At 37.8% G+C, this 11,761-nt stretch overlaps 1 protein-coding gene across 3 annotated transcripts in view; it reads right to left on the bottom strand.

The window, feature by feature from the left end:
• Positions 1-1,751: 1,751 nt before the first annotated feature.
• The window catches only part of LOC101679266 (TCDD inducible poly(ADP-ribose) polymerase), a 29,712-nt gene continuing 19,702 nt past the window's right edge, over positions 1,752-11,761 (bottom strand). For all 3 annotated transcript variants that reach the window (XM_045088550.1, XM_004755619.3, XM_045088551.1), the window contains 4 exons: positions 10,332-10,500; positions 8,838-8,998; positions 3,182-3,460; positions 1,752-2,502 (listed from right to left, as the gene is read on the bottom strand). In XM_045088550.1, the coding sequence (XP_044944485.1) occupies positions 2,055-2,502; positions 3,182-3,460; positions 8,838-8,998; positions 10,332-10,500 (1,057 nt within the window). In that variant the 3' untranslated portion in view covers positions 1,752-2,054. The remainder of the gene's footprint in view (positions 2,503-3,181; positions 3,461-8,837; positions 8,999-10,331; positions 10,501-11,761) is intronic.

Raw genomic sequence — 11,761 nt, 5'->3', positions numbered from 1 at the left:
CTCAAATATTTACCTGCAAAATAAAATATTCAGTCTTCTCTTGTGAAACTTACATGTGACTGCTACCTAATATAGTTTCTGCTGACTCCTGGAGCACAAAAGTTTAAGCAGCAGGCTCTGATTGGGTCTGTTCAGTCGCTCAGTCACATATTCACTCAACCAGTCAACAAGCATTTAAGGACAGATCATCCACTATGTGCTGAATTCACTTATCTTAAATGGAACCAAAACAACAAAAGTTTTAAAGAATTACCGGAACTTTTATTTTTGCTTAGTTTTATTAAAAAAATAAATATGTCATAAAGCTTTATTTTCCTTTAAGGAGAAAAAAAAGGAACAAGTTTCATAAAATCAAATAAGCAATGGTAAGGTGTCTTAACTTGAAAAAGATTGGGAATCACTGGTTTACAAAGTTATAATTGACTGAAAGTACAACTGTAACAGCCACAGTTGGCTGTTTCATGCCAATGGCAGCAAACAACGAGATCAACTAGGGCAAAATAAATAATTGTGTGGAAGCCCTGATAAGTGCTTAAACAGACTGATTCACTGAGACATCAGGATAGATATATCTTGCTTCAAACAACACAGGAGTTCCTGAAAAGTTTTGTGTAAATGAAATAGCCACAAACATACTAGGAGAGCTTGGTATCTGAAAGAATTCCACAGTGAATTCTTTTGTGAACGACCACTACCACTTTTGTAAATCCGGGTATTGGCTTTGCTTAAGGCAAAGTATACCTAGCTGCTACCTCTCTGAACTGAGGTATTAGCATACACACCGAACACTGCTCCAGCTGGGTCAGTGGCACAATTTCCAAGTTTGTGTTTCCATTAAGTAGTGTAAAATAGAGTCAGCCGGGGAACCCAGCTGCATCTGGCAAAGCAGGCAAAGGGTGGGATAACCACCTTTAACAGTATTTCCAAGCCAACAAATACTTTGGAGAGTCTACTTTGTGCGAAGCACGGTAATAAGCCTTAACAATTCAATTATAGATGTACTTCCTTTCTCTAAAACCTTCAGTCGGGGCCTACGTCGGAAACTCTAAAAGTAATACTACTAATCCTCAAGACTGACTTTAACCAAATTAGCTGCCCAGCTCCTTCAGATTGGGGTAGATGATAATGGAAGAGGCTGAGTTTTCTAAGGCTGCAGTTTTAACAACATAAGAATCATGTTTCATATAACCAGTTAGTGAAAAATCTTCCTGGCGACAAAAATTTTTCAAATGGTTCCTTTTTTTTTTACTTCCTCTGAATCCTCAGGTAAATTCTGCAGAACAGTTAAAGTCACCAATGCTCTCTGCTTGGGTGATATATTTCAGTTCTGCTGCTAGGATAAAAACTTCCTTCCACCCACCAGAATTTCATGAACTTATCCTACACCGTAAGTGATGCTTTGGACAGGGAATAAGTATGGTAGTATTAGCTCCAGTTGTTTTATCATTTTAAATAACAGAATCCTCACTTTGCTCACAGCCTCCATTTCATTTGGCCAAACTTCTACCAGGCTTAAGTCACATTTAATTGGTTAGGCTGTTCAGTTTCTTTTTAAAAATGCTTCTAGGGGCACCTGGGTGGCTCAGTGGGTTGAGCCACTGCCTTCGGCTCAGGTCATGATCTCAGGGTCCTGGGGTCGAGTCCCGCATCGGGCTCTCTGCTCAGCAGGGAGCCTGCTTCCCCTCTCTCTCTCTGTCTGCCTCTCCGTCTACTTGTGATTTCTCTCTATCAAATAAATAAAAAAAAAAAAAAAAAATGCTTCTAATACCATTGCTGCCTATATGTACAAGTGTGAATAAAAAGAGTAGGCAATCTGTAGTCTTTTCCACACTGAGTACACTAACAACAATTAGTAAATAATTAAAGAATAAGTGGTCATTTTAAAACTCGTGTTTTTCTTTAAAAAATTTTTCACTTTCTAGCACTTAAAAAATGGGTCTTAAAAGTGCCCTATTAATGTCCAATGCTGTTCCCCACTCTGTCCCACCTATCCAAAACCTGCTACAAATGCTGGATTGAGTTCGTATCAAATAATTTAGCAGTACCAAGATTTTTCAAATGGAAACAGTGTTACTGACTTCTTCATATTGGATAACAAAATAAGGGTAACTCTGATCATCATTAAAAATGACAAAAATCTGAGGCTCAAAGAAATTATCCACACAAGAGTCATACAGGTCACTGGTAACACTGCCTGGATTGACAGGAGGGGGTCTTCTCATGCCATGACTGCCCATCGTGTATCTGCCAGTTAGCACTTTGGCCAGAAACATGAAATGGACTCCTTTGGAGGACTTCTTAGAAAAGTTATGAGAATAGCTTGCCTTCTTTGCAAAATAACTGCCTTGTCCAAACATTGTAGCATGCTTTCCACAGACTCGAGGGTCAAAGTTGTGCTTGCAGATTCCATCTACCACATCCTGGGATGTTCCATGAAATAAATGTCTCTCATTGATTATCCTGTCACGGCCAAACATTTTCCTGTTCATATATTCCTTTTTCCTAATGAAAAGAGTGGACAGGGAATTCAGAAGAAGGAAGGTATAGATCAATTTAACAGGCAAGATGTAGTCATAAACTCATTATGGTTTCAATGACGAGGAAATGTTAAAGTAGCTTTCAAGGGCAAAATGCCATCAGAGATCATATTAAAAGTTTAAAATGATCTTTTCCACTGCAGGCAAGAAGAGCCCCTTTCCCCCCCGCCACCCCAACACTTATTCACTTGCTATCTCTTCCATTTCAAATCTAGTTCACAACCTTACTTTCTCAGGATAACTTCTTTGTCGAATTCCACCAACCTGAGTATCTCTTAATTCTGAGATTACTCAAACCTGCATGTATTCCTTTTGTACTACATTTGCTTTTTGTTGATTTGAGAGGCAGCATAGTCAAGTAATTAAAAGCAAAGCCTCTGGTGCTAGACTGCCAAAGTTCAAACTCCAGCACATATCTATCTGATTAGCTGTAGGTCCTGTGGCAAGTTACTGAACTTACATGGTCTGTTATGAAGAGTATGTATGAGTTAATACATGAAAAAATACAAACATAATAGATTTTGTGAAAGTCTTTACTATTATGTTCTGCATCTATCATTAGTACATTAAGAAAAGCTCTTAGGGCGCCTGGGTGGCTCAGTGGGTTAAGAAAAGCTCTTAAATTTGTCGTACTGCTGACTCACCTTTTATATTTCTCCCAAAGAAACTGGTTTTGGACTCTCAGTATTTGCAAAATTCTATATTTAAACTCAGGCACAGTCTTATGAAAAAGATTATAGATGATTCGATAACTTTTGTCCTCTACAGAAACAGGCACTTGGATGAAGTCCTGAGATGGATGCATATAAATCCAAGTTTCAGGGTAAAAGTTTGCTGAGGTGACCCCATCAGGGCAGATGATCTGTGATGATGAAGTTGCTTCAAGAGGCGGAGGAGCCTGTGTGGGAACACCACCAAGTGTCCTGGAAGGGAGAGGAAGAAATGTCAATGTAAAACATTTAAGTACATCTCATATTATAGCACTCTAAAGCAGTACCTAAAATTGTAATTTGTATAGTTTAAGTGCTTGTTTTAAAAAACAATATAGAATATGCTATGTATTTAAAAAAAAAGTCTCCAAGTGACATTGCCTATACACAGTTAACCTATTATTAGTTTCTTCCCAGCCTCCTCCTTGTGGAGAAAACTCTGGAATGTACTGCTACAGGCAGGCAGGCAAGCAAGGGACAATTTATAAATATCTTCACTTTGAACTGTAGACTCCTCTTTTGCCTATACAGTTAAAGAAACTCTAAGAGAGCAGTGATAATATATGTATTCTTCAAACTTTGCTGTACTAAGCAGAAAATTTACCATGACTAAAGGCTCTATAGGTGGCGGGGAGCAGATTGATGGGGAGACAAAGGCAGGCAGGAAAGAAGGAGCTTACAGGAAGATGACATGAAATATTAAAAATAAAAAAGCTTAGAGGTGCCTGCGTGGCTCAAGTGGTTAAGTGTCCAACTCTTGGTTTAGGCTCATGTCATGATCTTATGGGTTATGGAGGCTCCATGCTCAGGGGGAGTCTTCCTGAAGATTCTCTCCCTCTGCTTTCTGCCTCACACTCCTGCATGCATACATACACATGGCTCTCTTTCTCTCTAAATCTTTAAAAAAAAAATTAAAAAGCTTATACTTTCTGTATAACACAAACAAAAATCACTGGAGTAGGCACTGAAAGCTGACATTTGGCATTTGCTTCATCTTTCAATGTCATGTGTTAATAACAAGGTCGTCAATTGTATCCAAATTTTATAGCCTTAGGTGTGCTTAAGATGAAACGAATTACTTTAAGCTTCAGACAACAGAATGTGTATCCTTGAACCTTTAAATTTAGTTTTAGTCACTTTGACAGGTGACTTTCTATTAAGTAGCAGCTGAACATTAAGCATTTAATGTTCAATTAAATGCTTAAATTTAAATTATATTTCTTGGCCATTTTCAAAACAGAACAAAAAGGAAGATCAGAGAGAGAAATTCCTGGCCCTGAGACCCAGATTCAGGGCCAGGGTACCGTAACACTCTTCAGCATAGAGTGATGGTCACAAGGAAGCAGTAAGTCTGTGAAATGGATTAAACTAAAAATTTTCAAAAAGAGTTTTGTAACACAGAAGTTACAACCGTAAGTGACTGTGCATCTCATCTGCAAGAGCATATCTTACCATTACCCTCCTCATTAATCAAGCTGCCTTACAGTAAGCACATACTATGGACAGGCATTTTACATACATTATCAGTTACTGTCCTAACAACCCAGCAATAAGGCTTGGATATCTGTACTTTTCAAATAAAGAAACTGCTAGCATAGTAGCAAAGAACAGAGACAGGATTTAAATCCAGGCCTATCTACATAGTTTCTAGATGCATACTCTTTCCACTGCTATATACTTCACAATTCATACACACACACACACACACTCTCTCTCTCTCTCTCTCTTTCTCTTTCCCCTCAAGGTTTGAAAGTGATGGATGTATATTAGGGCTGCAATGCAGGTTTGCCTGACTCCCACTACCACCACCTCCATCTCACACAGTCTTTTGACTTTTAAGAGATGGCTTGATAAGAAGTTAAAAAGCTATAGAGGCACAACTGCCTTCTCTAACACCTGCCCCCCTTCAAGTGGTTGTGCCTACGATTTAGCATGCCTCAAGATCCCTTGGGAGACAGAGACAGGAGTTCTGAGAGGAACCAGGACTTACAGAATCCATACAGTTCAGGGGTCAATTTAAAGGGGGCACTGGCTTCTCTAACCTTCCTGGAAGAGGCATAATAGTTCTTGTTCTCTGAGGCGTTTTCATAAAGCCCCGAAAGACTCCTCTGGAGCCTTCATTCACGGGCACATTCTTCTGAAGAGAGGCCCCACTGCTTTAATCAGATTCTGAAAGGTAACTCCTTCAAAAGCCATCACTATTCTGGAGAAATGGCAGGAAACACAGAGTGTAAGTTCCCTATTTTTAGCTGTTCCTTCTAGTCCTGCTCTGCAAAAAGAGTAAATTCCAGCCTACCAGATTTCCAGGTTTATTAGGAATTGAAGTTACCAAAAGAGGTTTCTCTCTCTCTCTCTCTCTTTTTTTTTTTTTTTAAAGATTTTATTTATTTGTCAGAAAGAGCGAGAGAGAGGGCGCGCGCACTTGCACAAGCAGGGGGGGTTGCAGGCAGAGGGAGAAGCAGGCTCCCTGCTGAGCAAGGAGTCTGATGTGTTGACTCAATCCCAGGACCCTGGGATCATGATCTGAGCCAAAGACACAGGCTTAACCTACTAAGTTCCCCAGGCGTCTGCCAAAGAGTTTTCTGAGTTGGGGAAGGAAAATAAAAATTCTCCCAACCACTTTACCCAAAACAGGTTTTAGGCTGCTGTCACAGCCGTACTGAAATCCTGGCACTGACCAAAAAAGATTCATAGATACTTGAAGATGAGCCTGTATAAGTAAATCCTAACCATCCTAAAACATTAAGATTAGATTTAATATTCATAATTATCATACATTCCCATCTATAGATGCTTACTTTTAATAAGCCAGTATCTTAATTGGGCTAAAACATTAAAATGCATATAGACAGCTGTCTGATGAACTTCTACACACTACACTTGCCATGAATTAGAAATACATATTACAAGCACAGTTATAAATGTGGCTTTATTTTCTGAGGCTGCTGAGTTTGTGTTTAGCTCATGGGTATTCCAATGACATACCATGTGCTTCACAGTGCTGTACCAGCCTTCTCCAAAGAGGCAAAGTTGAAGGGTCTAGAACTTGCACTCAAGGACCTCTGAAGAATGGATTTTCAGAATTCAAGGTCATCTTTTACACTCTCCTTCCCTCTCCTTGCCATTTCAGAAGATGTTTCCTAACCCACTTTCAGTGACAAAGTAAAAATTAATTCATTTTATCTTTTCTGGGGGGAGAAGTAAAACCCTATCAGGCTTTCCCATGACCACTGAGTGACTGCACAGGATAGATGTCCTTTTGGCTGAAATGAACTCCTACACCTCTAAATTTGAGATTTGTTTGCTTATGCAGCCTCAGCTTAAATATTCTAAGAATATTAAAGAATAAGCTTTTTTATCAACCTCACTGAAAAGCAGCAAGCACCAGGAAATAATACTTTCTTTGTAACTATGAGTGATAGATGTTAACTAAACTCCATTGTGGTAATCATTTTGCAATATATGTATGTCAAATTATTAGCTGTACACCCTACCTAAACTGACAGAGTTGTAGGTGAGTTATAGCTCAATGAAACTGGAAGGAATTAAAAGCACCAGGGAAATTCTCACTTAGGAGGAGTCAAAATTCATAGATTAAGTCAGCCAGCCCCTCTCCTCAGCTCCCTTATTCTGGCATTCCCAATTTCTAGGCATCTCTTATTTCATGATTACTATAGCCTTTTTTGACACTTACGTTTTAATCTGACCCTCTACATTTACTAACATTTAAAAACAAAACTTTCTTCCTGGCTAAGATTAAAATCATAGTCTCTCTGGAATCTGTTTTGTAGCCTGCTTTTTAAAACTAATCCCTCTCTACTCTCCACTAGGCCAGTCTGAGTGCCTCAGGGCCCCAGACTCTAGGGCAGATAGGAACTGAAGGGCTGCATTTACCCATTCCATCCTGGTGAACTTGCTGCTTGTTTCTCTGCTCTTTTCTCATTGAAGTGTCTGCGTAATCTCTTTGATTTGCTAAGCTCTTACTTTATACCTGATTAACGCTGTTTTAGACAAAAAGACTAAACAGGAGATTTTAGAAAGAAAAAGGAAGAAATAACAGACTGACTTTCTTTGTTCTCTTATAAGCCTACATTATAGGTTTACCTTATAGTAAGGTGCCAAATTTGTGGCACTAATTCTAATACTGCTTATAGTATTTTCATAGTTCGTACTTTTACAAAATAAGCCTAAATTTTAAAAGAGGGGGAGGGATTATTTCATAATTACTTGTCTTAGGGTTGAAACAAATCAATGTTCACCATTTTGTAAAAGTCCCCCATCAATGCAGCACTCGAATGAGCATTCTTACTCTCACTCAGAAGCTCCATCTTGCTTGATTGGCTCAGCATGCCAAGCTGCTGGTCTCACTAATGAGTTCTACCATCTCACTAGGAGGACAATATGTTCCTAACTACTGGACGCTGACACTATCTCCAGCTGTGCTAGTGAAATCACAGAAATGGCATTTTTATTAGTTTCTAATAAAAAAAAAAACCCTACAAGGTAAAATTTTTCACACTTGGACTAGGAAGAAAGCACACATTTACCCAAAGCCAGCATATATTTCTTAACCAGCCTTACTAAAAATTGCTTTTGGATACTGAGCATTTCAGGGATTTTTATTCATTTGTATTTTGTTTTTAATGTTCCTTTTGCAATCTCATAATTAGAATCATTAAAATTCTGTCATAATGATCTGGGAAAAATACAGTTTGAGACTGAAAAACAAACAAACAAACAAACTAGTCAGAATATAAAAACAGCATCTCTAAGATAAGTAGAAGAGAAAAACCAGTATTACTCTAGACCTCCCCAGTTCATAAAACCAAGTAAATCTAGCATTATTTCTAAAAAGCAGCCTCTAAATATGGTATATCCGATGAGAGTACACAAAGATTTCCCTAGAGTTCCTAATTTTCAAAGATGGCCATGCTACTGGTAACAGGCTCCACCTTTTTGCATCTATGGAGATATACTGATGGGCTATCTGGGGTGGGGAAGAGGACTTGAGAAAATGGAAGAGCTCACCTACAATTCAGAAGGTTAAAATCAGTTTCAACCTAGAAGTATGACAGGTAATTTTAGGGAATATTACAGGAAGGTGGGCCTTACATAGAAAATGAGAATGCAGATTCTTTGAGAAGAATCTTTCCTATTAAAATTCACTCAAGGAAGAAGAACTGGAGAATGCCACCTTGAAGGGCTCTCCCTGCTTGACCTTGCAGTTTACCTGTTCTGGGAAGCAGCACCATTACATGGATGGTTATCATCAGGAAACTCAATCTTTCAGGAAGCAAATGCAAAAAACTGCCTTATCCCCGATATAATTACTTTTTGTTGTACAAAAATGTTACTTCTCTTTGCTTTTCAGTTCAAAAAAATCAACTGGATAATCACTCTTTTAGTTAGGTTAATTGTAGCTTATCTGAACTCTATTCTGAAGAATTAAACCCATAGAATAACTCAAAATTTCACATTCTAGAAGTATTAACCAAGTTGGCCTCTTAATTTAAAATCTTTTACTCTTTGTCATTCAGTTGTATATTTACATAAAATGAGAGTAAAGATAAGGCTTTCCACTGACACTTACTGTAAATACGGAAGCAGTGTAAAACAGGAGCGGAAGAGGGGTCTCCTTTTTATTTCTCTCCTGAAGAATGAGTTGTGAAGAATGTAGTGGTTGTTCCACATCATAAATCGGACCTCTTTCAGACCTCGAGAGTTGGCTTCTTCAATCAGTCGAATAACAGACTGGAGTAGAAAATAGAAGGTAAAGGAAAAAGAAGTTAGAAAAAAACAATCACTAGGAAATATGAAAAAATGTTACTGTAACTAAAGGCAAAAATAGTTAACCTTGATGTTAACATCAGAAAAGGTTCAATAAAGTGCAGAGAGTCAAATTAATTCCCTTTACACTCAGGATTTTTGGGGAGGGGCAAGGGGGGAAAGAAACAGAATAGAAAGATGCTCCTTCTTCAGAAGAGCATGGATTTCTATTATGAAACATGTGAGGCCCAGGGATCAACTCTATTTTGAGGCTTTAACAATGTCCTAGAAATTTGTTTATATTTCTTAAGGGAATTTTCAGAAGAGGATCAAAGATAGTAGTGTATATAGTTCAAAGAAACTAGTTAAGTTCCAAATCCAAGAAATCTTTCAGAGGAAAAACACAGGGACATGTATTCTGAGAATACATTTTAAATAGTCTTTTATTCTCCTTGGAAGGTATTAGATACTAGTGATTACTTAAAAGAGTCTCAGAAATCTTAATTCCATTATGTATTATTAACCAATTAATATTATACTTAGGTAGTTTTCTTTTGCTATTGCCTTAAAAGAAAATTCCAAAGGGTAAAGAAGTCAGTTATCCCTTTTTGTAATGCTGGAAATGAATTTAATCAAATCAAAGAAGTCAGATCTTTGGAATGTAAAATTAATCTCTAAAGTCCATTTCATTGTTTTAAAATTTGACTCTGAATTCTCATTAAGAGGCAAAGTAAACCCATCATCATTTTAAAACCTTACTTTGTGATTTGATTTAGAAGCTATTCTTACCATCTCACACTAAGGATCCATGTACACATATGACACAATTTTAAATGACTGATTTGCCTGACCACAGCTCAATAAACATTTTCAAGTATTTCTTCCAGGGGCTTAAGAGTGCTTGTTTCCCATTAGACTTCCGAGATGCTAAGTATAACACATGATTCAGTGAACATGAGCCAAGGAGCCAGAAACAGCTAGAAATATACTAGTGCTCATCTCATTAAAATTATTCTAAAGGAGCACTATGTCTGAGTACTTACCATGTAAATATTGGTCTCTACAGTATTATGATACTGAGGAAAGCATTTTACCTCTCTGATAACAGTGGTATTTATGGATTCCAGATCAGTGAAAAGAAATACATCCTCAGAAAAATTGAGAATAATGTTAATTATATCAACAGACTCCATTTTGTATCAGTAAGCTCTTATATTTGTTGTTCTGTTTAGTCACTGTTGTAAAGGATTAGAAGGAAAGGACAGTGAAAGATAAGACAAATTTAAATGCACTTTTGGGGAAAAGAACCTGTAAATACCTCAGGATACTCTCTCCATCCAAAGTGGTCCCTACAGAAGAACTTCCAGACTGTGTGGTAAATAGAGTTTACATTGCTAGAGGGTGGTGTGGACAGCCTTCGTAGTTGGTCAAATTCAGTTGTTTCATACACATTCATGGCATTCAAATCTGCCCAAAATTCTTGTCCTCTAAAAAGACCCCCCCAAAAAAAGAACTGTTAATATATTTGCAAAATAGAAATATCTAAACATCTCATCAGACATTAAAAATATGTAGTATAGCATGCTGTAGAATTTTCAAAACTTATTTGGAGTAAAAAGGACACTACTGGTTGTTTCTCCATTTCCTACATGCCTTTTTTTTTTTTTTTAAGATTTTATTTATTTATTTGGCAGACAGACCACAAATAGGCAGAGAGGCAGGCAGAGAGGAAGGGAAGCAGGCTCCCTGCTGAGCAGAGAGCCCAATGCGGGGCTCCATTCGGGGCTCGATCCCAGAACTCTGGGATCATGACCTGAGCCGAAGGCAGAGGCTTTAACCCACAGAGCCACCCAGGCGCCCCTCCTACATGCCTTTTCTTAACAAGACCAAAGGTTCCAGGCCATGGAGTTATGGTACCACACTGACTGATGTTTATCCCACAGTATCACAGTATCACAGACCTAAACCAATCAACATAATCCCACCCTCCCCCAAACCCGGGTTTCAGCCAATCAGGGAGTCAGTTTGAAGATGAAGCTGACAGAGAAACAAAAGAAACTTCTCTTAAAGCTTGCCTTTTTTCCCAGAGTTATCAGTTTACTTATCAACACAAAATACACAATATTGCCTGATGAAAAGAGAAAAAAAGAAAAACAAAAAAACCCACCAAACCCCAGATGAGACCAGTATTGCTATTTTACCCAATATCAATACTATCTTTTGTCCCGGGGGTTGGAGGGGGAGAAGTTGGCAAAACATGAAGAGCAAGATAGTTTGGATTATTATGAAGTTTGGCTGTGAGAATATTTTTGTCATTTTGTTATCTCTTGTCTGCTGCTGCTGAATCAGCACTTCATAAATATCTCAATACTTTGGGGGGAAAATCCCATTATATGAATCAATATCATTTAAGGAATTCTAATGGGTGGTCCATTTAAAATCTCTTTTCTAATGGAACTTCATCTAGTGTTTGAAATATCTTAACCATTATTTTAAATAACTGGAAAAATGTTCATTGTATTGTTCTTTTTGTGTATTTTTCAAGATATCCCTAAGAACATATGAAAAATAAAATACATCATAAAGTAACATCATAGATATCAGCAGAGTGACAAAGTTTCCAGACACATTCCTTCATCTTTCTACCCTTTTCATAATGGAGTTCTTTCTTTCTTTCTTTCTTTTTTAAAAACATTTTACTTATTTATTTGAGAGGGATAGTGAGAGACAGCATGAGCAGGGGCAGGG

The sequence above is a fragment of the Mustela putorius genome, unplaced genomic scaffold (genome assembly GCF_011764305.1).
Source record: "Mustela putorius furo isolate JIRA1106 unplaced genomic scaffold, ASM1176430v1.1 tig00003834_pilon_pilon_pilon, whole genome shotgun sequence".
In the NCBI taxonomy this organism is placed as follows: domain Eukaryota; kingdom Metazoa; phylum Chordata; class Mammalia; order Carnivora; family Mustelidae; genus Mustela; species Mustela putorius.
Note: the sequence above shows the minus strand (reverse complement) of the source record. Positions and strands in the feature narration are given on the sequence as shown.